The sequence below is a fragment of the Puntigrus tetrazona genome, chromosome 7, assembly GCF_018831695.1.
Source record: "Puntigrus tetrazona isolate hp1 chromosome 7, ASM1883169v1, whole genome shotgun sequence".
In the NCBI taxonomy this organism is placed as follows: domain Eukaryota; kingdom Metazoa; phylum Chordata; class Actinopteri; order Cypriniformes; family Cyprinidae; genus Puntigrus; species Puntigrus tetrazona.
The window spans coordinates 4,477,291-4,502,104 of NC_056705.1; the positions used below are offsets into that span (position 1 = coordinate 4,477,291).

General features: G+C 42.6%; 3 protein-coding genes across 3 annotated transcripts; all 3 read right to left on the reverse strand.

The window, feature by feature from the left end:
- Positions 1 to 3: 3 nt before the first annotated feature.
- LOC122349121 (butyrophilin subfamily 1 member A1-like) lies at positions 4 to 4,073 on the reverse strand. The gene is made up of 8 exons (XM_043245049.1): positions 3,882 to 4,073; positions 3,734 to 3,787; positions 2,986 to 3,345; positions 2,691 to 2,792; positions 2,594 to 2,614; positions 2,387 to 2,425; positions 684 to 719; positions 4 to 593 (listed from the first exon to the last, which is right to left on the reverse strand). Exons 2-8 carry the CDS (start codon positions 3,783 to 3,785, stop codon positions 4 to 6), a joined length of 1,200 nt encoding a protein of 399 aa, XP_043100984.1. The 5' UTR covers positions 3,786 to 3,787; positions 3,882 to 4,073.
- A 325-nt stretch (positions 4,074 to 4,398) lies between these two features.
- On the reverse strand, positions 4,399 to 13,669 carry LOC122349216 (myelin-oligodendrocyte glycoprotein-like). The gene is made up of 7 exons (XM_043245185.1): positions 13,586 to 13,669; positions 13,438 to 13,491; positions 12,273 to 12,632; positions 8,379 to 8,507; positions 8,277 to 8,297; positions 7,911 to 7,946; positions 4,399 to 7,816 (listed from the first exon to the last, which is right to left on the reverse strand). The coding sequence occupies exons 2-7, from the start codon at positions 13,487 to 13,489 to the stop codon at positions 7,740 to 7,742; spliced, it is 675 nt and encodes a 224-aa protein (XP_043101120.1). The 5' UTR covers positions 13,490 to 13,491; positions 13,586 to 13,669; the 3' UTR covers positions 4,399 to 7,739.
- A 2,073-nt stretch (positions 13,670 to 15,742) lies between these two features.
- LOC122349220 (butyrophilin subfamily 1 member A1-like) lies at positions 15,743 to 24,521 on the reverse strand. The gene is given in 7 exon segments (XM_043245189.1): positions 15,743 to 16,809; positions 16,898 to 16,933; positions 17,264 to 17,284; positions 17,359 to 17,457; positions 17,460 to 17,489; positions 23,235 to 23,594; positions 24,380 to 24,521. Coding segments are annotated over 7 exon segments (1,173 nt in total). The 5' UTR covers positions 24,432 to 24,521; the 3' UTR covers positions 15,743 to 16,234.
- Positions 24,522 to 24,814: the final 293 nt, after the last annotated feature.

Below are 24,814 nucleotides of genomic sequence, written 5' to 3' on the forward strand. Positions count from 1 at the left end.
CAGTCAGGCGTCTGAGCTGTTATTCAGTAAAGGCTGATTGAACTCTACAGCTGATTCTACAGGTTCTGGACAATCCAGAATTTTAAGCACTCCCTGATCTCCAACTCCAGGATTGAAGAGAGGAACGACTGGTCCAGAGAATCTGCTGCTGATGGTCAGGAGATGTTTACTCTCTGTCACGTTGTAAAATGACAGCTGACCGTCATCATAATCGAACAGAACTCCCAGTCGTTCAGGTCTCGGTGTCAGTGAGAGTTTAACTGGTGGATCAGTGTTGGTGTAAAAGCCATTAGGACCGTCTGAACACAAGAACCAGAAACCGGCTGATGGAGTTAAAGCAGATCTCTTTCTTGAAGTAAAGCTTCCATCTTTCGCCACACCAATTAACCAGTAGTTTTTAGGAGGTGTACATCTTCGTGCTAGTTCTACCTCCCAATAGTGAAGACCTGAAGTGAATCTTTGAGCTCCAAATGCACATAATTCATATGGAAATCCATCTCCACTTGGACTATATTCTGGACCATCTCTCATGATTTTACTGTCAAAGAGAGTCAGGCCTGGATGTGAATGCTCACTGTCAATAGTGACTTCAACTGTGAGGAACAATATATAAGCAACAATTATTCATAATATTATTAAGAGATGATAAAAAATATTTATATATAACTTAGATGATGTCATACCTGCATGTTTCCTCAGTTCGTCTATGTTTATGTCTCCTACAACCAAAATAAAATAATAATTATTGTATTTAATAATTTAAAAATTATTGTATTGTATAAATATTATGGTATTGTCTGTGCTAAAAATATAATAATTTGTACACCACATTAAATTATACATTAACCCTTTCATATTTCATTTAAAATATTACATCTTCCAAGTGCAGTGAATGTTTCAACATTATTGCTGTTTGATTATCAGCCACAACATTAAAACCGCTAGCAGGTGAAGTGAATAAGATTAAGTCATTAGAATGCAATTGGTGGCATATATTAGACAACAGTGTCGAGGAGAATAAAGAGCATGTGATGTTGCAGAGCAGTTATGATTAAGTGGCGGACTACCAAACGGGCTGATAAAGCAGACTAAAGGAGTTCAGGAACAGCAAAGACAAGAAATTATCCACAGAGATAAAACACTGGAACAGAACTAAAACAGCTGAACACGAGCAACGATTTGACAAAGACTGACTGCAAACACAAGGGTAGATGTAGATTAGGTTGGCCTGACTGGCTTGTCTAATGACTTTGGAAGCAAGATTATTACAAACTTTGGATGAAAGCAACACATTTTGTCACATGTTGTGTTTGAGAAGCAGTCCACCGTGGTCAGAACAACCGTGAGGGCAGTGATAAAGAACGATATGGCACCAGGGTCTCGAAGGACTGACAACAGCTGAAGGATTTACACTAGAACCGCTCTTTCATCCAATTCACACTGTATAGAACAAGCCAACAAACACCAACGAAGAAGTTGCCTCTTGGATTTAGACTTTCCCCAACAGACACCAACTAACATTGAGTCAGATAGAGTGAAAATGGATGATTCTGAAACTATAATCAAAAGGCTGTTGGTGAAGTTGTGGCTGCTGCTATGGAGAAGACAGGGCACCTACTTGAATTTATGCAGAGGGAGGACTGGATGATAAATCAACATTAAATCACAACCACGATTATGCAAAAGCTAAAGGGTGCTCTCGCAATGAATGACTGTGAACACAAGAAATGTTTGACCTGATTGGCTTGTAATGAGTTTCCCAGCAACACTGACAGCCACCAGACCGAAGACAAGAACACATGAACGATAGTTAGACGAGTGGGTCAGAGCATCTTCAGAACGAACAGTCTTACACCTCTATGGTGTTAAAGATTTTAATCTTGTGACTGATGTTTATTTATTGACCAGTGGGTGACTTCAGTTACAGCTCTTATAAAAGTAAAGCAAAGAACAAACAACCAGTTTCTCCATAGTTTTTCTACGCAATCTAAAATGGAAGAAATCATTAATGAAAGACTTCACAAATACTCCATACTCTGTTAAAACTCCTTAATAAAATTTAACCCTGAAAATACTTCACACGTAAGATGATGCAGAAACATTGATTCTCGCACTGATTTTGGGACAGTTTTAGGTCAAATTGTAAAAAGCATGACTGATCTTTAGATGTCTATGTTTGAAGTACACTGGTTTATAAACATTTGGCTTTAATTGTTCTTGTGAAATGTGTGCTGGTTTATTTTAATGTGTGCAGATACTATTTCTGCTTATACCTACAGCATTCCACCCAGACTGACCAAACCTGTTCTGTTACCTGTTTTTATTACAACATGCAGGTAAAGATTAGTGAGTTCCTGGTGAAACTATTGAGAACGCCTCCAAATACCTTCTTTTGTCAGTTTCTTCAACAGTTCCTCTTTACAAACTGAAATGAGAGAACATTCAATTGTGAGGTTTATTTATCATTCTGCTGCAAAAAAGACCATTTTCTAAGTTCTCCTCACATCATTTTTGAGAGCAGAGTTAGAGTTGTTTTCTCCCAGTGTCTGATTCATGACTGTGTTTAGGTAAGAAATGAGTTCATGTTACTTACTTTCATCAGCTGGTTGCTTCCCTGCAGAACAGATCAGAAATATCAACACATGAGAGGAATAAAAACATAGCATTAAATCTTTGAAAACTGAGTGTACCTGTTAGTTTGTGTCTGTATTTGTAGAGGATCAACCCAACCAAACCCAGAAGAGCAAAGACGAGAACGCTGAAGAAAAGAGCCTTCCACGGACCCAAAGAATCTGAGAAAGAAAATCAGTTTAAATATATAAAATATTAGTAAGTGTAATAATTCAGCTAAACTGAAGCGTGTGGTTCTCAGTGTTCAGTTCATGTACGTTCACAGCAGGCTTTATGATGCTAAACAAAGTTTTCCAAAAATAAATGCAATATCAATCAGTTCTTCACAAAAAAACATTGTAGTTTTTGACTCACCGGTGATTTTGAGGTCTACGACTTTGCTGCCGTATGAACTGTCTCCACTCACATAACAGTGAAATGAACCTTCATCCTGAAATGTGAGTTTCTCCAGCCGTAGAGAGACGTCTCCATCCTTCAGTCCACCAGACTGATCTGAGCGTGGAGACAAAGAGCTTCGGTTCTTGAAACACTCCTGGATGTCCTGGATCTTCCCGTCACGATAGAAGACGATGGGGTTGTTGAACTGATCATGACGGTACCAGCGTATCTCCAGAGCTTCAGCGTTCTCCGGAGGAGAGATCCAGCAGGGCAGAATCACTGTGGATCCGATACGAGCCTCTATAGGATCACCAGGAACCTCTACAGAGAAGGACACTGATGGACACACACACGCTCACTTATATACAGTGTGTTACTCTCACATCTGCGTTCACTTCATACCAGTTTATTATACAAAAAAACCCGTACATTTATTTCGCGCGGAATACTACACAGCATTTGGGACTTTTCCGGTCAGATTGTGGAATTCGCGGATTCATCCGTGTTGACGTTTTCATCCGACAAACTATTCAATTAATAAATAACACGTTTTCACGAGATAAGACGTAAAGTCTATGTGATCTAGTGCGATAACATACATATGTCACTCGATTCATATTTGTGTACATGATCTAGACTGTGTGAAAGAAAGCCAAGCCATATTAAACTGACTGAAATCCAAACGCGCGCGTGTGTGTGTGTGTGTGTGTGAGTGTGTTCTTACCGGAAGTGTGTATGAGGAGCTCCACCAGTAAAGCGATAATAATCCACATCATGTCTGTGAAAATACAGACAGACTCACATCAAACAAACTCTGATTATTAAGAGACATTAATCGATATCTTCTGTCGTATCCAGGCGAGGAAACAAACTTTCAGAGACCAGACTCGTCCAAATAATTCAGTTCAGAAGAATCTGATCCATTAGACACAAAGAAAACCAGCCTGAATCCTGATTGATCCTCCTGCTTCACTTTCGGTTTCTGAAGTGGATGATCTCAGTGTCGGATGATGCTTCATATTGATTCAGATTGTTGTTATGAGGCGATTGAATAAAACATCTATGTTCCTGTGTTTAAAGGGATGGACGGCTTTTGGAAATGTTTAGATGTGGAAATCAAGATTTGCCTTTTGTTTGTTTTATCAACGTCTCAAGAAACAATCCCTTAGGAAGGATTTGTCTATTGATACTTTGATAAAAAGTATATATATATATATATATATATATATATATATATATATATATATATATATATATATATATATATATATATATATATATATATATATATATTTAGTAAGCAGAAGACCAAAACAGTCACACATTATAATGAGAGTTATGTTTCATGGAGCTGTTTACAAAAGCTTTGCGTCAGTATGTCGTTTATATTGACATGAATGCCACAGAAAAAGAGCACCATCTACAGACAGCTCGTGAACCTTTCAGCCCAATGATAACCACGAAAAATATATTTGTATTCTTAAATTCTTAGTCATCCATCCACAAGACTGCATCCAGGGATGTGACCGAGAAGAAGAAAACGAGGACACCTTGAAGAAGGTGGACAGTGTCTCACACTGAATCCTTAATGAAAAAAGCTGACTGCATGACTGTGTGCTTTATTTTGTTCTGCACTCATAGATTCAGAATAAAGCACTACTGTTAGGATTAAATCTCATTTCAAAACACATCAATGTTAATAACTAATTATACATTGTATTTAATTGTTAAAAATTGTGCTTTGCTTTTAAATAAGGGCTATAAGTGAAAAATGCCTTATGCTCAGGCATGCAAAATTATTAAGCAGGTTTTTCTTTTTCAGATAAAATGCACCAAAAAGAGACATTTAACTTGCACCGAACAGTCATTAAATTCCCAGGAGAAATATTCAAACAAATGAGATGAATACATTGCAAAATTAAATCATGATCACTGGACATTAAAACGCTGATTGGGTCAGGTGGAGGAAAAAAGAAGCATGTTAACTGCAAAAGAATGAAGAATTAAAGTGAAGAATTTGGTGTGAAACCACCAACAACTATTCAGTCTCCAGCTCCACCTTTACAGTCATTCAGAATATACTTTCATTTCCCAGCTTCCATGACTGAAATAAAATACTCTCTGTTGTGTGCACTTCTAACTTTATATAGACCTTTTTCTATAAAAACATCACAGTATGTCCACATCACGTCCACTGAAATATAAATGTTGTATCATGCATTTTTTGCAAACAGCTAGAAAGAGGTAAGCTTGTTCTAAGCTGCACTGAGTGGTATATCACCTGTAGATATTTGATGATAGGGGTGTTTTTTTTAATAAAAAAACACATCCATTAAGAATAATCACACATGTTCATTATTAGCTATTTTGATAAAACTATATTTACATAACTGGCATGGATAAACAGTATATTTAGATGAAACAGAGACCACAGAACAGAACCTCCCTCAACTTTTCTCCAGGAAATAAAACTGTTTCATCAGCTATACCCATGTAAAGAAGACTCATCCTAACAATAATCCAGATTTCATTCAACACCAGTAATTATAGTGTAACAACATGAAGAGGTGTTGAGAAAAGAGATTTATGTTAGTAAACCTAAGTAAGAATCTTAAACTTTTGCATTATTTCATAAAAAATAAAATACAGAATTTAAACATGTTTTGCCATTTTCAAAAACATAAACAACATGTATAAAATCCATGAAAACTCTCAGACCTCTCACTCATTGTCACCAAGCCAGCAGAGGGAGCCCTGACCTCTGGGTGATCTGCATTCACTCCCTCTGCTACAACTTCCTGTCCCAGGACTATAAATTCAGTAGCAGGTCACTCCCCTGCAGGTTGCATTGTTCTCCTGTTTGATTGTTTGGATTTCTATCGGATTGTTGTTTCTTGTTTCCCTAGTTTTGACCCTGCCTGTCTTCTGATTTTCTGATTGTTTGCTGCCTGACCTGACCACCGCCTGTTTCTGGATTTTGTTATTGCCTCGTCTCCGATACTCCTGTTTGCCCTGTTAGACGCCTGCCTGTTTTGACCATGCCGTTGTTCAATAAAAGCCTGCACATGGATCCGCACGCCTCAGACCCCTCATTCGTGACACTCATGATTAGTGCAGATGAAGATGAGTTTGTGAGATTCAGGAAGGCTGATCTCCTCCAGACTCGAGTCTGCCGTCTTCTGGTGTGGTGCAAAGATAGAAGTTGTGCTTCCAGTAATATCATCAATGAGAAAACTGAAGAGAAATGCTTTTATCCCAGATACTGAGAAGAAATTCTTCTCTAACTCATCAGATCAGCCTTTGCCAGTAAAGAGAGCTTTCAAGTGTGATGTAAGAATAGTTCTTCTGATGGTACGTGTCAAATTAAATCAATCACTCCAGTCACAATACCCAGAAGGGTTTCAGGGAGCTGCTAAACTGAAAATTAAACAAATCTGTCTATAAGACTCTTAGGAATAGACTTTATTGAGGAAGTAAAAGGACCAGTTGTAATTGTACCAAAAGCCAATTCTGAAATCAGACTTTGTTTTGACATGTGATGAAAGATGATGTTGCTTATCCAACACTGTGCTCTTTCCTTTTTCACAAAAACAGTGGAATTATTTAATGGAATGAGAGCAATGGACATGTTCTATCTACAGAGATGATGAAGTGAATGGTTTTAGAGTCTCTGACAAACAATAAATGGTCTTTCTCAAGCACTGAACTCTTTTCCATAATGGAGACTGGGACTATTGTAATGTCAATCGAGAAAGAGATAGATACCCCATTCCTACAGTAGAGGAATTTCTACAAAGTATGAACGGATCGGAGATCTTCAGCAAATCTGGATGTTAAATGTTATCACACCACAATATCTACGGTTGACAATGGAGTAAACAGATACAAGTGTCTCATTTTCAACACCTGCATGCTGTCATGAACAGAATGTGGTCTGACTCTGAATCCTGCAAAATCAAAAAACTTCATGGGTATGTCACACGGAAAGGTACTGGATTCAGAGCTGTGGTGGAAGCCCTGAAACGAGACGTTTTCTTGGTCTTGTTAGTTAGAGCAGCAGATTCATTCCACAATTTGCAGCCTTGACAGAGCCATTGAGACGTCTTACCAGAAAAGATGCCAAATTTGTCTTTGTGTCTGAACAGAAAAAGCCATTTAATGCTCTCAAAGACAAACTTTTTTTTATATATCAGAATTAGTCCTCCACAAGATGGCATCTAAGCAAGAAAAGAGACGAGGACATTACAATAGTCCCAGTCTCCATTATGGAAAAGAGTTCAGTGCTTGAGAAAGACCATTTATTGTTTGTCAGAGACTCTAAAACCATTCACTTCATCATCTCTGTAGATAGAACATGTCCATTGCTCTCATTCCATTAAATAATTCCACTGTTTTTGTGAAAAAGGAAAGAGCACAGTGTTGGATAAGCAACATCATCTTCATGCAAGTAGCCTGGTAATCTAACACCTGATCTTAACATTGGATGAAGATTAGTGTTTTTGACCTTCTTCACGTACAGTACAGAACAACAGTGGTCTGTCAGGTCAGTCTTAGCTGTGCATACTCTGTAAAAGCTGACTTGACTCTATAAATATGGGGCAATCCAGAATTTCAAGCACTCCCTGATCTCCAACTCCAGGAAAGAAGAGAGGAACGACTGGTCCAGAGAATCTGCTGCTGATGGTCAGGAGATGTTTACTCTCTGTCACGTTGTAAAATGACATCATAATCTAACAGACCTCCCAGTCTTCAAGGTCAGAATCCATCGGATCTGGATGTGAACATTCAGGGTCAATAGTGACCTCAACTATACGGAAAGAAATACACAGTGATTATTAATCCTCATGTATTTGAGATGATATTCACACAAATATGCAAATATAACTGAGATTACATCATACCTGAATTTTTCCTCAGTTCTTCTATATTTATGTCTTCTACAAAAATAGTGAATAAAGGCATAATTTGGGAGTAAATTAATGCTATAACTGAAAATATCTACAGTATCAGTATGCAACAGAAATGAGTCTTTTATGGATGACAGTAATAACAATAACAAGTAGTGAATAATTATGAGACTGTCACGGTAGGAAATAAACTGGTTCATAAATAAAATTAAATTGCATTTTAATCCTCTCAGACATTGACTGACATAAAAACATTTACTTCTTTAGTTTCAGAAACTGGTATTTTCTCCCAGTAAAGCTATGTCTGAAAGGGTTCATCAAATTTAATATCAATTTAATTAAAAGGTTATTTTTACTTACTTTCTTTAGCTGATTTCTTTCCTGCAGAGCAGATTTAAAAATATAACACATGAGATACATGGAAAAAATAACATCCTTAATTTTTTTTTTACTAGATTTTACCTTTTAGTTTGTCTCTGTATTTATAGAGGATCAACCCAACCAAAGCCAGAAGAGCAAAGATGAGGAGCGAGAAGAAAAGAGCCTTCCATGGACCGGACGAATCAGGTGGATCTGAGAACGAACTCCATTCTGGAGAAAAATGTACAAATCAACAAAATACTGCAAAATATAGAAATTATAATAATTACATTTTAAAAAGAAAACAGCATCAACAGTGAAAGTCAGCATGAAATGGCATTTGCATTTCCTGTGTGTTCATACCAGTCTTGTTTACAAAAGACCTGAGAACATACTGAAGCCATCGTATGGACTCTTTATTGATCAACATGATGAAGAATCATTAGCTGGCGTAGATCCATGAAAACATAACTGACAATGACAGCTGGTTAACAGTTCTCTATAGGGCTGTGTCACATCCAACAGTTCCCTGTCTGTCAGTCACTACGAGTTATGTTGTGACCACAGACTGGGGTCTTGCTTAGACCCCTGATTAGCTCTGATTAGACCAATCCTCAGTATAAGACCAAGATGGTGGCGTGTACACATCGCGAGGCTCAGTGTCTCTCCAGTTTCTGCAGTTTTGCAGTATTTTACTTGCTCATTTCGGGTCTGTTCGTCTGATCGTAAACGAAGGCGGGGAAGCGCGGAGGGCTAAGAGCTAAGCTAAAGATAACACCACATCGGCTCTCTTTACCCAGCATTTTCCTTGCCAATGCACGATCACTGGCGAACAAAATGGACGCGATTTGACTCCGCATCAGATACAATAAGAGACTTCAGAACTGCAATGTCATGATCTTCACCGAAACATGGCTAAACAGCAGTATACCAGACCATGCTATCAGCATAGCTGGTTGCCACACATTCTGGGCAGACAGAATGGCGGATGACTCCGGTAAGACCAGAGGCGGGGGATTTATATTAACAATGCTTGGTGCACAAACTCTGTTATCGTTGGGAGACACTGCTCAGCTAACCTAGAGTTTCTCATGGTTAAGAGTAGACCGTTTTATCTGCCACAGGACTTCACATCCACCATCATAACTGCTGCTTATATTCCTCCCAATGCTGATGCCAAGCTTGCTATGAACGAACTTCATGCAGCAGTAAACAACAGTCTGCTCACCCGGAGGCTGCATTTATTGTTGCAGGGGATTTTTGAATCACTCTAACTTGAAGGCAGTGCTCCCTAAATTTCACCAAAACGTTTTCAGTCACACCAGAGGAAACAGAACTTTGGACCATGTATACGCAAACATGGCTGAAGCCTATGCTGTGACCCCCTTCCCCCATCTAGGACAATCGGATCACCTTTCTTTGTTCCTCACCCCCAAATACTCCCCCCTCATCAACCGTGTGAAGCCATCAGTGAGGACCATCAAAGTCTGGCCAGCGGGGGCTGACTCCACACTCCAGGACATGTTTCAACACACAGACTGGAGTATGTTTGCTTCCCAGGCTACCTGTGGCTCTCATACGGATATAGATCACTACACTTCCTCTGTTCTGGATTACATCAACACCACCATAGATAGTGTCACTACCCAGAAAGAGATCACCACATACCCAAATCAGAAGCCATGGATGAACAAGGAGGTGCGCCTTCTGTTGAAAGCACGCAACACTGCTTTCAGATCAGGTGACGCACAGGCCTACAGCACTTCCAGGTCGAATCTGAAGAGGGGCATCAAAAAGGCCAAGTACTGCTACAAGCTGAAGCTAGAGGAGCACTTTTCCAACTCTGATCTTCGACGCATGTGGCAGGGCATCCAGGCCATCAGTGATTACAAGCCCAACCACTCCACCTCCACAGCACCTAATGTCTTCCTCCTGAATGAGCTTAATGACTTTTATGCTCGCTTTGAGAGAGATAATAATGAAACGGTCACCAAGATCACCCCCTCAACCGACCCACCCATCACACTCACCTCCTCAGAGGTTTACACAGCACTGAGCTAGATTAACGCGCACAAGGCTGCTGAACCAGACAATATCCCTGGACGCGTACTACGGGCATGTGCAGAGCAGCTCACTGGGGTATTCATGGACATTTTCAACATGTCCCTTGCCCAAGCAGCTGTGCCAACATGCCTCAAATCCACCTCCATTGTGCCAGTGCCGAAAATCTCAAGACCAGTGTGCCTAAACGACTACCGCCTTGTAGCACTCACACCCATCGTTATGAAATGCTTTGAGCGACTAGTCTTGTCACATCTGAAGGACTCTCTGCCTTTCACACTCGACCCCCACCAGTTTGCCTTTCAAGGCAATAGGAGCACTGAGGATGCAGTCTCCATCGCACTGCACTCCATACTCACACACTTGGACAATAAAAACACTTATGCACGGATGCTGTTTGTTGACTTCAGCTCAGCATTCAACACGGTCATACCCTCTAAGTTAATTACCAAACTCAGAGATCTTGACACATCTCACTGTGTAACTGAGTTATGGACTTCCTGACCAACAGACCTCAGCATGTTAGGTTAGGCCACATCTGCTCCACTACTCTCACTCTCAACACCGGTGTACCACAAGGCTGTGTGCTGAGCCCCTTCCTCTACTCCCTCTTCACCCACGACTGCAGGCCTGTGTTTGGATCTAACTCCATCATCAAGTTTGCAGATGACACTACGGTGATCGGTCTCATCAGCAACAACGATGAGACTGCCTACAGAGAAGAGGTCCAGCATCTGGCCACGTGGTGCAAAGACAATAATCTGCTCCTTAACACCACCAAAACCAAGGAGCTCATTGTGGACTTCAGGAAGGTGAGAAGAGGCACACATGATCCCATTCACATTAATGGGATTGCTGTGGAGCCAGTCTCATGCATCAAGTTCCTGGGAACCCACATCTCTGAAGATCTGTCCTGGACCACCAACATCTCCAGCCTGGTCAAGAAGGCTCACCAGCGTCTTTTCTTCCTGAGGAAACTTAAGAAGAACCAGCTGTCCTCAGCCATCCTGGTGAACTTCTATCGCTGCACAATAGAGAGCATCCTAACGAACTGTGTTACAGTCTGGTATGGGAGCTGCTCTGTTGCTGAGCGTAAGGCACTTTAGCGGGTGGTGAAAACTGCCCAGCGCATCACCGGAACTCCACTTCCATCCATTGAGGACATCCAGAAGAAACACTGTTTACGTCGAGCACGCAGTATTCTTAAGGACTCCTCTCACCCTGCCCAGAAACTCTTTTCCCTCCTGCCATTCGGCAGGCGATTCAGATACCCCCGGACTAGAACAAGTAGACTGAGGAACAGCTTTTTTACCAGAGCTGTCTCACTACTGAATTCTGCCCCCCACTGATTTCCACCCCACCCACCCCCACCCCATTAAAAAAAAATGCACTGTTTAACATTCATTGCACTCCACTGTACATATCTATTGTAAATGTATGTACATATCCATTGTACATACTCTTGTAAATTTGTCTACACATATCCTGTATATCCTGTTTGTACATAACCATCTGTAAATCTTTTACACATGCTAACTGTACATTTCCCATTCTCTATCTGTAAATTTCCCCTTCATTAACACATTCATCTGTAATTTAATTTATACATATTTATCTCCTGTATATATTACCTGTATGTGCACTTGGAATTTATATTTGTACCTATATCCTGCACTTGCTGCTTATTGCACTCCTGGTTAGACTTAAACTGCATTTCGTTACCTTGTACTTGTAAATGTGTAATGACAATAAAGTTGAATCTTGAGCCACTCCCCAGTTGGCTAAATAACCGCATAAACTTGCTTTCTGTGGGAGATTTCTTGAGCACCCCAGAGCTGAACTTGATAAATCAATATCATATCATACAAACAACAAAATATATAATGATAATGGCTGCATGTAAATAACCGGTGTCCCGAGACATTTTTGACTCACCGGTGATTTTGAGGTCTACGACTTTGCTGCCGTATGAACTGTCTCCACTCACATAACAGTGAAATGAACCTTCATCCTGAAATGTGAGTTTCTCCAGCCGTAGAGAGACGTCTCCATCCTTCAGTCCACCAGACTGATCTGAGCGTGGAGACAAAGAGCTTCGGTTCTTGAAACACTCCTGGATGTCCTGGATCTTCCCGTCACGATAGAAGACGATGGGGTTGTTGAACTGATCATGACGGTACCAGCGTATCTCCAGAGCTTCAGCGTTCTCCGGAGGAGAGATCCAGCAGGGCAGAATCACTGTGGATCCGATACGAGCCTCTATAGGATCACCAGGAACCTCTACAGAGAAGGACACTGATGGACACACACACGCTCACTTATATACAGTGTGTTACTCCTTTTATTTAACAGTAGCAGAGAATCAGAAACATTTTGAAACATGTCTGCATTTCCTTCAGTTTCTCAGGGACTGTTTGTGTTGGAAAGCTACGTGTGTATCAGCTACTTATGAACATATATTCACATTCATACCTGAATAGACAAATGTTCAAACGACCCCCACAACATTTCATTACAATGGAATTAAAACCCTTCTTATCATTCTGGAATTTCTTTATTTTATTTGTGCACAGACAGTGTCTTCAGTAAGTTAAATTGTATTAAAAAGAATTGTAAATGTAAGTAGTAACTATGTTAAGAGTCTTAAGAGCTAGTTTGACCAATAGTTAACCAAGTGACTTACTTCAAATTCAAATTGAGAAAATCTCCTGACTGTCTGTGGTAAGGAACAGCATGTTGAAACTGTCTTTCAGTCGCCTTGATTTTTTTGCCTCAAGTAAGACATGATCCTGAATCAACAAAATATAGACTTATCCCAAAGTTTACCCCTAAACCGAAACCTACACGATATTGATTTTTAAAATCAGTGGGAAATGACATCTGATTAACAAATGTGTAGAAACACCTGCCCCTTATCATAAAACACATATATTCAGAAAAACAATCCCTCAAATCTGATTGGTTGATTATGATGTTTTTGCAGGAACGTCTTGTACTTGGTGAAATCTCGCTCGCCCTGTCTCTACACAGCCCTGATAAATCTTGTGAACTGTATAGCACACATGTATATCTTGACACATACATCTTGCTGTGTTCTTACCAGACGTCTCTATGAAGAGATTCAGCAGTAAAGCGATCCTGATCGACAGCATGACTGTGAAAAAACATAAAACAACCTCTGAGGGAGATAAATAACACGAGAGACACAATCGATCAGACTGTCGTATTCAATGAGAAAACAACCTCACCAGAGACATGTGAAAATCCAAATGCACTCCTGTACGTCCTCTTTTTCTTTCGCTTTCTAAAAATGCGGCCAGGTGTGATCGAGTGTAAAGATATTTAGGGTGTGGCAAAGTCTTGTTTTCTTTGACAGGTTTGCTTTGATGACACTTCCCTGTGCTCTCTGGACTATCTCATGCCAGTTTCTTACTCTTCTCCGACTCTTTCTCTTTGTCTCGCAGCTATAAGTTGCAAATAACTTTCAAACTGAATGTGCTTCATCAGGAAATCTGAAGTCAACTCTAAACTACTAGATATTTTCGTCCAAAACCTGAGGTGAAGAGTTAGCTTCATCAATGACACTGAGGGTGGCAGAGCATCAGAGTGATTAAAAGCATGATCACTTTTCCAAACAAAGACAGAATTTAACTGATAATGTAATGCTCAGAGTCATAAAACACACAGAATCAACCTCCACCTTTGCTTTTATTCACAGAAGAATTAAGCAGCAAAACCCACAAACACAATATAGGCTATATTGAAAAACATGCTCTGCCACATGGAATTTACAAAACGCAAAAAAATATTAATGCAAACTAACAAAAAAACATCCATTAAGAATAATCACACATGTTGATTATTAGATATTTTGATGAAAATATATTTACTTAACTGGCATGGATAAACTGTATATTTAACTCAACTCAACTTTATTCAACACCACAAGTGGAACAAAACTGCTGTACAATAAAAACAATAAAATTAAAATGAAACGGCAAGATCAAGACATAAAATAAATACAAACATAATACATACATCAATCAAAAACATTATGGAATGCTAGAGAAAACAAATACGTTTTAAGCACACTCTGGAATAAACCCAATGTAGGGAGGATTTTACACCCAATGGAGGGTCATTCCAGAGCCTGGGAGCTGCAACAGAGAAACTACGGTTAACTTTGCATTTTAAACAGGAGCGTGGAAACATAAGGAGCAACTGGGTCATTTAAGCGCAAAAGATCTACTAGATCTACAAGGACTGATTAAATCTGATATATATTCTGGTACAAGACCAGGCAAAGCCTTATAAACATACAACAACACTTAAATTCTGTATCTAATGGGTGACCAATGCATTTTCTTTAACACAGGAGCAATATGCTCTCTCTTCTTAGTACATGTTAAAAGTCTGGCAGCTGAATTCTGGACAAGAGAGAGAGCCTGACTCACACCCAAATACAACACATTATAGTAGTCTAGTCAGGATCACAAAAAGAAAGGATAGGCTTCAATTTAGATATGGATCTAAGGTGGAAAAAGCTATTCTTAACCACAGCATTGATTTGACGGTCAAATTTAAGTGAAAAGTAACACCAAGGTTTCTCCAGGCAATCATAAGCACTTTATACAAACCTTGTTACTAAATAAAATCACCTGTTTTATCCTAATTTAGTTGGACAAAATTATTTGCCAACCAGCATTTAACTTCAGTCAGATAGTCATGCAGAAATCAAATGGTAAACTTTTGCCCATATTTCAGTGGTAAATAAATCTGAGAGTCATATCAAAAATAGCACCTAAAGGGAGCATATAAAGGTTTAAAGATAAAGGATAAAGGATAAAAGGACTCCTAGGAATAGACTTTATTGAGGAAGTAAAAGGACCAGTTGTAATTGTACGAAAAGCCAATTCTGAAATCAGACTTTGTTTTGACATGTGACAAGCCAATCGAGAAAGAGATAGATACCCCATTCCTACAGTAGATGAATTTCTACAAAGCATGAACGGATCGGAGATCTTCAGCAAATCTGGATGTTAAATGTTATCACACACACAATATCTACGGTTGACAATGGAGTAAACAGATACAAGTGTCTCATTTTCAACACCTGCATGCTGTCATGAACAGAATGTGGTCTGACTCTGAATCCTGCAAAATCAAAAAACTTCATGGGTATGTCACACGGAAAGGTACTGGATTCAGAGCTGTGGTGGAAGCCCTGAAACGAGACGCGTTTTCTTGGTCTTGTTAGTTAGAGCAGCAGATTCATTCCACAATTTGCAGCCTTGACAGAGCCATTGAGACGTCTTACCAGAAAAGATGCCAAATTTGTCTTTGTGTCTGAACAGAAAAAGCCATTTAATGCTCTCAAAGACAAACTTTTTTTATATATCAGAATTAGTCCTCACAAGATGGGATCTAAGCAAGAAAAGAGACGAGGACATTAAAATAGTCCCAGTCTCCATTATGGAAAAGAGTTCAGTGCTTGAGAAAGACCATTTATTGTTTGTCAGAGACTCTAAATCCATTCACTTCATCATCTCTGTAGATAGAACATGTCCATTGCTCTCATTCCATTAAATAATTCCACTGTTTTTGTGAAAAAGGAAAGAGCACAGTGTTGGATAAGCAAGACTGTTCCTGATTTTTCCACATGCATGTAACACATACGTAGTTTAGTACATAAGAATGACGCATAAATATATTTGTAGTTAACCCTAACCCGAGATTTGTCAGATGTGTTTGACCCTAACACCAAATACATGAAACTTACATCATCTTCATGCAAGTAGCCTGGTAATCTAACACCTGATCTTAACATTGGATGAAGATTAGTGTTTTTGACCTTCTTCACGTACAGTACAGAACAACAGTGGTCTGTCAGGTCAGTCTTAGCTGTGCATACTCTGTAAAAGCTGACTTGACTCTATAAATATGGGGCAATCCAGAATTTCAAGCACTCCCTGATCTCCAACTCCAGGATTAAAGAGAGGAACGACTGGTCCAGAGAATATGCTGCTGATGGTCAGGAGATGTTTACTCTCTGTCACGTTGTAAAATGACAGCTGACCTTCATCATAATCTAACAGAACTCCCAGTCGTTCAGGTCTCAGTGTCAGTGAGAGTTTAACTGGTGGATCAGTGTTGGTGTAAAAGCCATTAGGACCATCTGAACACAAGAACCAGAAACCGGCTGATGGAGTTAAAGCAGATCTGTCTCTTGACGCAAAGCTTCCATCTTTCGCCACACCAATTAACCAGTAGTTTTTAGGAGGTGTAAGTCCTTGTGCTAGTTCTACCTCCCAATAGTGAAGACCAGAAGTGAATCTTTGAGCTCCAAATGCACATAATTCATATGGAAATCCATCTCCACTTGGACTATATTCTGGACCGTTCCTCACCATTTTACAGTCCTGAGAAAGCTTCAGCTCTGGATGTGAACATTCAGGGTCAATAGTGACCTCAACTATACGTAAAGAGATAACAGCGATTATTAATCCTCATGTATTTGAGATGATATTCACACAAATATGCAAATATAACTGACATCATACCTGCATGTTTCCTCAGTCCTTCTATATTTATGTCTTCTACAAAAATAATGAATAAAGGCATAATTTGGGAGTAAATTAATGCTATAACTGAACATATCTACAGTATCAGTATGCAACAGAAATGAGTCTTTTATGGATGACAGTAATAACAATAACAAGTAGTGAATAATTATGAGACTGTCACGGTAGGAAATAAACTGGTTCATAAATAAAATTAAATTGCATTTTAATCCTCTCAGATATTGACTGACATAAAAACATATACTTCTTTAGTTTCAGAAACTGGTATTTTCTCCCAGTAAAGCTATGTCTGAAAGGGTTCATCAAATTTAATATCAATTTAATTAAAAGGTTATTTTTACTTACTTTCTTTAGCTGGTTTCGTTCCTGCAGAGCAGATAAAAAAATAACATGTGAGATACAAAAAATAACATCCTTAAAAACGTTTAACTAGATTTTACCTTTTAGTTTGTCTCTGTATTTATAGAGGATCAACCCAACCAAAGCCAGAAGAGCAAAGATGAGGAGCGAGAAGAAAAGAGCCTTCCATGGACCGGACCAGAATCAGGTAGATCGGAGAACGAACTCCATTCTGGAGAAAAATTTGCAAATCAACAAAATACTGCAAAATATAGAAATTATAATAATTACATTTTAAAAGAAAACAGCATCAACAGTGAAAGTCAGCATGAAATGGCATTTGCATTTCCTGTGTGTTCATACCAGTCTTGTTTACAAAAGACCTGAGAACATACTGAAGCCATCGTATGGACTCTTTATTGATCAACATGATGAAGAATCATTAGCTGGCGTAGATCCATGAAAACATAACTGACAATGACAGCTGGTTAACAGTTGTCTTCAGTGTCTGGGAATCCAGCACGCAAAAGATGCATTCAGGGAGGGGTTATGTCCTCATTTTGAGGCCATGCCTCTGTCAGTCCTGTGATCACACCTCTCTCTCTCCTCCACTTGAGTCCAGGCGAGCCTACAGCTGCCACCCATTTTGGTTTTCCTGCCTCGGGCAGAGGACCACAGGCTGGCACTTTGGGTGATCTGAGGATAACTGTGATAGCCTCTCTGCCGAGTCACCACGGATCTCTTACACCTCATGCAGTGACTGTCCCGTGCGGCTCCCCAGTGATTCGTCTGAGCCGTCTCAGATGTCGATCACAGCATTGGGGGATGGGCCGTGGATGAGGACTTGAGAGGGCTGCCAGAGCTGATGGCTATGCTTGTCGGCTTTATCCGCGAGGCTGGGGGTCCAAGCCTCCCATCTCTGAGCATTCGTGGCTGAATGATTGGTTCCTGGATATGGATCGTGGCTAATGGCTGCGCTCTGCCCTAGCTCCTTTCTTCCCAGAGATGCATGAGGAACTGACAAAGTTGTTGATGGCCCCTTTTTCGGCTAAAAAACGCTTGTTTCCCCCCTCCGTCGCCACCACCCTTGAGAACAGCCAGGGTGCGAGGACATTTCCCAGGTGGAGAGCGGCGGTGTGGCGCACTTGCACCTGCAAAACGCCACCACCTTAGCGCTGTCGTCCGTCTCCCTTCCTGACCCTGTAACACCATCAAGCTGCCTCCGCCTTGCGTGCCATGGCTGTCCTGATGGTCCAAGGTGAGCCAGATCTGGGGTTAATACAGGAGCTGCACATGGCGACCGAATTTGCTTTCTGGGCATCAAAGGTCACGCCGTGGTGTCTCAGAAAGGAAATGGCGCCCTCCTGCGTGTTCCACATCCTCTCCGCCTCATGCTGAGACCCTGTTAAGGCTGGCACGTCAAGCCTCCTGCAGGAAGGTAAGAGAATCCAGCTTATGCCTGTGGTACCCACATTCTCAATGAAAGAGCAGTTTCCTCATCCTCTGGGCTTCGTGGTGTGACAGTAGAGGGCTTACACCTCTTTTGCTGTCACCCACAGTGCCCTCTATTGCCAGCAACCTGGAATTCACGAGTAGTGGTTCCAGCCAGTCCCTGCAGGGACCAGGGCAGTGCTACTGAGATGAGATCACATTCCTGATCACGTTCTTGTGGGGTGTCAGAAGGTTAATTCCTTCTAGGTCACCCCTAGTGCCCTCCTAGGATCTCTCTGTTGTCCTGGCTGGCCTTCAGAGGGATCCCTCTTGAGCCACTTGAGCTCACTCAGTTGAGCTTAAGTTCCTGTCTGCTAAGGCAGCGCTCCTGTCACGTTTTTCGGTTTTTTCGGGAAGGACTCGGGAGAGAGAACGCTCGGGACTCGAGATACAAAAACGTAAATAGATTTAATCCAAAAAAAACTGGCAAAATAAACATACAAAAGGCAGGTAGGCAGAACAAAACCCAAAAAACCACGAAAGGAGCTCGGGAACAAAACAGAGAAACATAGTAACGTTGAAACTTAGTAACTTTGATAATCCGACAACCGTGAACACAGAACACAGGGTTTATATACACAAGAAATGAACTAAATTAACAAGACACGGCTGAAGACAATTAAACAAATTAAACACAATGGGAAGGCAGGGCACAGACAACACGTGGCTCGAGACAAAAACAATAACAAAAGTCCAGAGTGTGACATAATGCCCCCCTCCCGGAAGGTGCGTCCTCGCACCTAAAGTAACAACAAACAAAAAACAACAACTTCCGAACTGGGAATACCGGATCTTGGGAGGAGGTTCCGGTGGAGGACGACCCCCAGGAGGGGGCAAGCAGACAGGAGTCAGGGGGCACAGAAGGAGGGAGGAGCCAGGGGAGGACACAGGAGGAGTCCGGAGCAGGAGGAGATCCAGAGCCCAGCCATGATGGTCCATGGTGGCGCCGAAGGAGGAGGAGCCATGGAGGAGGAGCGGCCATCGACTCCATGGGTCCGACCGGCGGCGGAGCAGGTGGTGCAGAAGACTGAGGCCGAGCGGAGAGCCGAAGAGCCAAGGTGACGTCGGCGCTGGAGGTCGGCGAGCGCCGCCGGCCGGCGACTGACACGGAGGCGGGGACAGGAAGGGCGCTGCGGGCCAGGCGACTGAGGACTGAGGTGGAGCCGGAGGAAGGAGGAGCCTGACAGAGCCGGTGGGATGGAGGGACGAGGCCGGAGCCGAGAGAATCCCGAGGCGGCGGATGGTCGGCGACAGACCAAGGCGGAGCCGGAGGGACGATGGAGCCTGGTGGAGCTGGTGGACTGACGGACCACGGTGGAGAGGAGGGAGCTAGAAGCCCAGGGAGCCGCGGGTCTACGAGGCGAGGAGGAGTCCGGGACTCGGAGGCGGGACGGTGAGGCGAGGATCGTCCACCCTCGACGGCGATGGGGACCGGCAGACCCGTGGCGAGCTCGTGATGGAGAGCTGAGGATGAGCGCAGGGGCTGCTGGGATCCATCGTCATGGTGTGACTAGGGTGGGAGGTGGGAAAACTGGAAGCGCCACGGCGCGGGCACTGGAACTCGGGAGAGCGCTCGGGCGCGGGCACTGGAACTCGGGAGCGCTCGGGCGCGGGCACTGGAACTCGGGGAGGCGCTGGGCGCGGGCACTGGAACTCGAGGGCGCTCGGGCGCGGGCACTGGAACTCGGGGGAGCGCTCGGGGCGCGGGCACTGGAACTCGGAGGAGCGCTCGGGGCGCGGGCACTGGAACTCGGAGGAGCGCTCGGGGCGCGGGCACTGGAACTCGGGGCGCGCAGGGAACAGTCTCTGGGGCGCTAACAGGACGGGCTGGGCGGGGCCAGCGGGCTAACAGGACGGCTGGGCGGGGCCAACGGGCTAACAGGACGGCTGGGGCGGGGCCAGCGGGCTAACAGGACGGCTGGGGCGGGGCCAGCGGGCTAACAGGGCGGCTGGGCGGGACCAGCGGGCTAACAGGGCGGCTGGGCGGGACCAGCGGGCTAACAGGGCGGCTGGGCGGGACCAGCGGGCTAACAGGACGGCTGGGCGGGACCAGCGGGCTAACAGGACGGCTGGGCGGGACCAGCGACTCAGGATACACGGGAGGTGCCCAGTCTAAGTCCAAGTCCGAGTCCACATCATCCAGTTCCTCTTTTAGATCCAGCAGCCCCAGGTGGATGATCAGCTCATCCTCAGCCGATGTGCAGTGGGCGGAGCTCCACCCCGCGCTCTCGCTGTCGGCTGTCTCCACCGCGGCAAGCTCTGATGCCCGCTCACGCACCTGGTCTGTCGCAATCGGCTCGGGTCCGGTGGCGCTCCACGGCTCTGTCGCTCTCCTCAGCGATGGTTCCGTGGTCGTCCCCGGCTCAGCGATTGCGCCCTCCGTGGGCACAGGCCTGGCCTCCGCGGCGACGGGAGATGATGGGCTGGGTTCTGGATCTGGAGTGGGGCTGGTGTCGTTGTCCTCCAGCGCAACCGTTATCGGCGAGTTGCAGGACACCAGCACCCACTCGATGTGCGCGGCGGCGCTCTCTCGAGGGCCGTCCCGGACAGCTTTGCTCGTGTGGTGGTGTTCAGTCCGCGAAGTGAATCGAGCACAAAAAGCCGTCCGGGAAGCGCGAGTAGTTCGCGAGCGAGAAGTCATGCTTAGTATAGCCCTCGAGAGAGCGATCCTCCTGCTCCAGCAGGAGGATGAGAAAATTTGGAGTCGTTGTAGGGGAATCCATGAAAAAACAAACCCAAAAACAAAAGGAAAAAACGCTTTACTTTTAGGGTCGGATTATCCTGTCACGTTTCCGTGGTTTTCTCGAAAGGACTCGGAGAGAGAACGCTCGGGACTCGAGATACAAAAACGTAAATAGATTTAATCCAAAAAAACTGGCAAAATAAACATACAAAAGGCAGGTAGGCAGAACAAAACCCAAAAACCACGAAAGGAGCTCGGGAACAAAACAGAGAAACATAGTAACGTTGAAACTTAGTAACTTTGATAATCCGACAACCGTGAACACAGAACACAGGGTTTATATACACAAGGAAATGAACTAAATTAACAAGACACGGCTGAAGACAATTAAACAAATTAAACACAATGGGAAGGCAGGGCACAGACAACACGTGGCTCGAGACAAAAACAATAACAAAAGTCCAGAGTGTGACAGCTCCTGACTGCACTGTTTTGAGCCCCGGGCCTGGATATGTGCCGAAGGTTCCCACCACACCTTTCCGTGGTCAGGTGTCTCTCTGGCAGACATTTGCAGAGCTGGGGGCTGGGTGACAATGAATACCTTTGTGCGGTATTACAACCTTTGCATGGAGCCAGTTACTTTTCTGTGTTTTGAGTAACTAGTGAGAAATGGGTGGTGTCCTGCTTGCTGCGCCATTACCCTTCATATGAGGATGTGTGTGCCTTCTTTCCCAGTCGTGTTCCCTGGACAACGAACCCCGGTTGAGCATTCTCCAGCACCCCCAGCAGTCAGACTGGGCAGAGCAGAGTAAAGTATCTCTCGAAAGTTGAAATCCCTTGTTTAAAATCTACTTCTATCTGAGAAACAGCGGTTTGGCTTCTCCAGCAGCAATGTACTCACCGTTGGTCCCTGTGGCGCCATGATGGAGGAACAGAGACATTATGTCTCCTTGCCACAGCCTCAAACCATTGCTAGGGGTACTAGGGACGGCCCTGGTTACACCTGTGGTTCATTTATATATGTGCGTGACGGGAGCGGCTCAGAATTAGTTAACCACTTGCCAAATTTCATTGGCTTTTCTCTTAATCAGAGCTAATCATGGCTCCAGACAAGACCCCAGTCTGTCATTCACGGCATAACGTCTCCTTTCCCTCCATCAGAGAACGAGGGTTACCGAGACATTCTAACAAACAACCCAGTATGATTTATCCCAGTAAAACAGGATGAATATTGAGACTATTAAAAACTAAATATTATTCTGAATAAAGGTGTTTTTTGTAATTGGGTTCTCATAAAAGTAAAATTTTCATACTTTGCAGTTTATGTGTACAGTGCTAAAACTGTAAGGAATTTTTTTTTTTTTTTTTTTTTTTATTAGTCAAGCTACCAAACATGACCACACAGAGATGCCAACAGACCACTGTACCCTGAATGTAGATATGACCCGATCCATTCAGAATTATTAAACACAGCAAAAGAAAAACGAATAAAAACATTCTGAGAGAGTGTATATGACTGATGCCTATATTTACATAAAGACCACTGATCATTGATAGAAAAATGTTACATTTCTGATAAGATTTGAGAATGCTGATTGGCTAAATATTTGAATATTTCTGCAGCAGTTGGCTAAACAACCACATAAACCTGCCTTCTGTGGGAGATTTCTTGAGCACCCCAGAGCTGAACTTGATAAATCAATATCATATCATACAAAAATCATGATATATATAATATATAACAATATATAATAATAATGGCTGCATGTAAATAACCGGTGTCCCGAGACATTTTTGACTCACCGGTGATTTTGAGGTCTACGACTTTGCTGCCGTATGAACTGTCTCCACTCACATAACAGTGAAATGAACCTTCATCCTGAAATGTGAGTTTCTCCAGCCGTAGAGAGACGTCTCCATCCTTCAGTCCACCAGACTGATCTGAGCGTGGAGACAAAGAGCTTCGGTTCTTGAAACACTCCTGGATGTCCTGGATCTTCCCGTCACGATAGAAGACGATGGGGTTGTTGAACTGATCATGACGGTACCAGCGTATCTCCAGAGCTTCAGCGTTCTCCGGAGGAGAGATCCAGCAGGGCAGAATCACTGTGGATCCGATACGAGCCTCTATAGGATCACCAGGAACCTCTACAGAGAAGGACACTGATGGACACACACACGCTCACTTATATACAGTGTGTTACTCCTTTTATTTAACAGTAGCAGAGAATCAGAAACATTTTGAAACATGTCTGCATTTCCTTCAGTTTCTCAGAGACTGTTTGTGTTGGAAAGCTACGTGTGTATCAGCTACTTATGAACATATATTCACATTCATACCTGAATAGACAAATGTTCAAACGACCCCCACAACATTTCATTACAATGGAATTAAAACCCTTCTTAAATATCATTCTGGAATTTCTTTATTTTATTTGTGCACAGACAGTGTCTTCAGTAAGTTAAATTGTATTAAAAAAGTTTGACCAAACTAGTTTGACCAATAGTTAACCAAGTGACTTCCAAGTGACTTCAATTTCAAATTGAGAAAATCTCCTGACTGTCTGTGGTAAGGAACAGCATGTTGAAACTGTCTCTCAGTCGCCTTGATTTTTTTGCCTCAAGTAAGACATGATCCTGAATCAACAAAATATAGACTTATCCCAAAGTTTACCCCTAAACCGAAACCTACACGATATTGATTTTTAAAATCAGTGGGAAATGACATCTGATTAACAAATGTGTAGAAACACCTGCCCCTTATCATAAAACACATATATTCAGAAAAACAATCCCTCAAATCTGATTGGTTGATTATGATGTTTTTGCAGGAACGTCTTGTACTTGGTGAAATCTCGCTCGCCCTGTCTCTACACAGCCCTGATAAATCTTGTGAACTGTATAGCACACATGTATATCTTGACACATACATCTTGCTGTGTTCTTACCAGACGTCTCTATGAAGAGATTCAGCAGTAAAGCGATCCTGATCGACAGCATGACTGTGAAAAAACATAAAACAACCTCTGAGGGAGATAAATAACACGAGAGACACAATCGATCAGACTGTCGTATTCAATGAGAAAACAACCTCACCAGAGACATGTGAAAATCCAAATGCACTCCTGTACGTCCTCTTTTTCTTTCGCTTTCTAAAAATGCGGCCAGGTGTGATCGAGTGTAAAGATATTTAGGGTGTGGCAAAGTCTTGTTTTCTTTGACAGGTTTGCTTTGATGACAATTCCCTGTGCTCTCTGGACTTTCATGACTTCATCTTATGCCAGTTTCTTACTCTTCTCCGGCTCTTTGTCTCGCAGCTATAAGTTGCAAATAACTTTCAAACTGAATGTGCTTCATCAGGAAATCTGAAGTCAACTCTAAAC

Excerpts from the sequence above, each read along its gene's own strand:
- LOC122349121 (XM_043245049.1), bottom strand. The coding sequence starts at position 3,785 with ATGATGTGGATTATTATCGCTTTACTGGTGGAGCTCCTCATACACACT. Across the intron at positions 2,793-2,985 it reads CGTAGACCTCAAAATCACCG|ATTCTTTGGGTCCGTGGAAG; the intron begins GTGAGTCAAAAA and ends TTTCTTTCTCAG. Across the intron at positions 2,426-2,593 it reads GAAGCAACCAGCTGATGAAA|TTTGTAAAGAGGAACTGTTG; the intron begins GTAAGTAACATG and ends CTCTCATTTCAG.
- LOC122349216 (XM_043245185.1), bottom strand. The coding sequence starts at position 13,489 with ATGCTGTCGATCAGGATCGCTTTACTGCTGAATCTCTTCATAGAGACG. Across the intron at positions 8,508-12,272 it reads CGTAGACCTCAAAATCACCG|AATGGAGTTCGTTCTCAGAT; the intron begins GTGAGTCAAAAA and ends ATTTTTCTCCAG. Across the intron at positions 8,298-8,378 it reads ATACAGAGACAAACTAAAAG|GAAAGAAATCAGCTAAAGAA; the intron begins GTAAAATCTAGT and ends TCTGCTCTGCAG.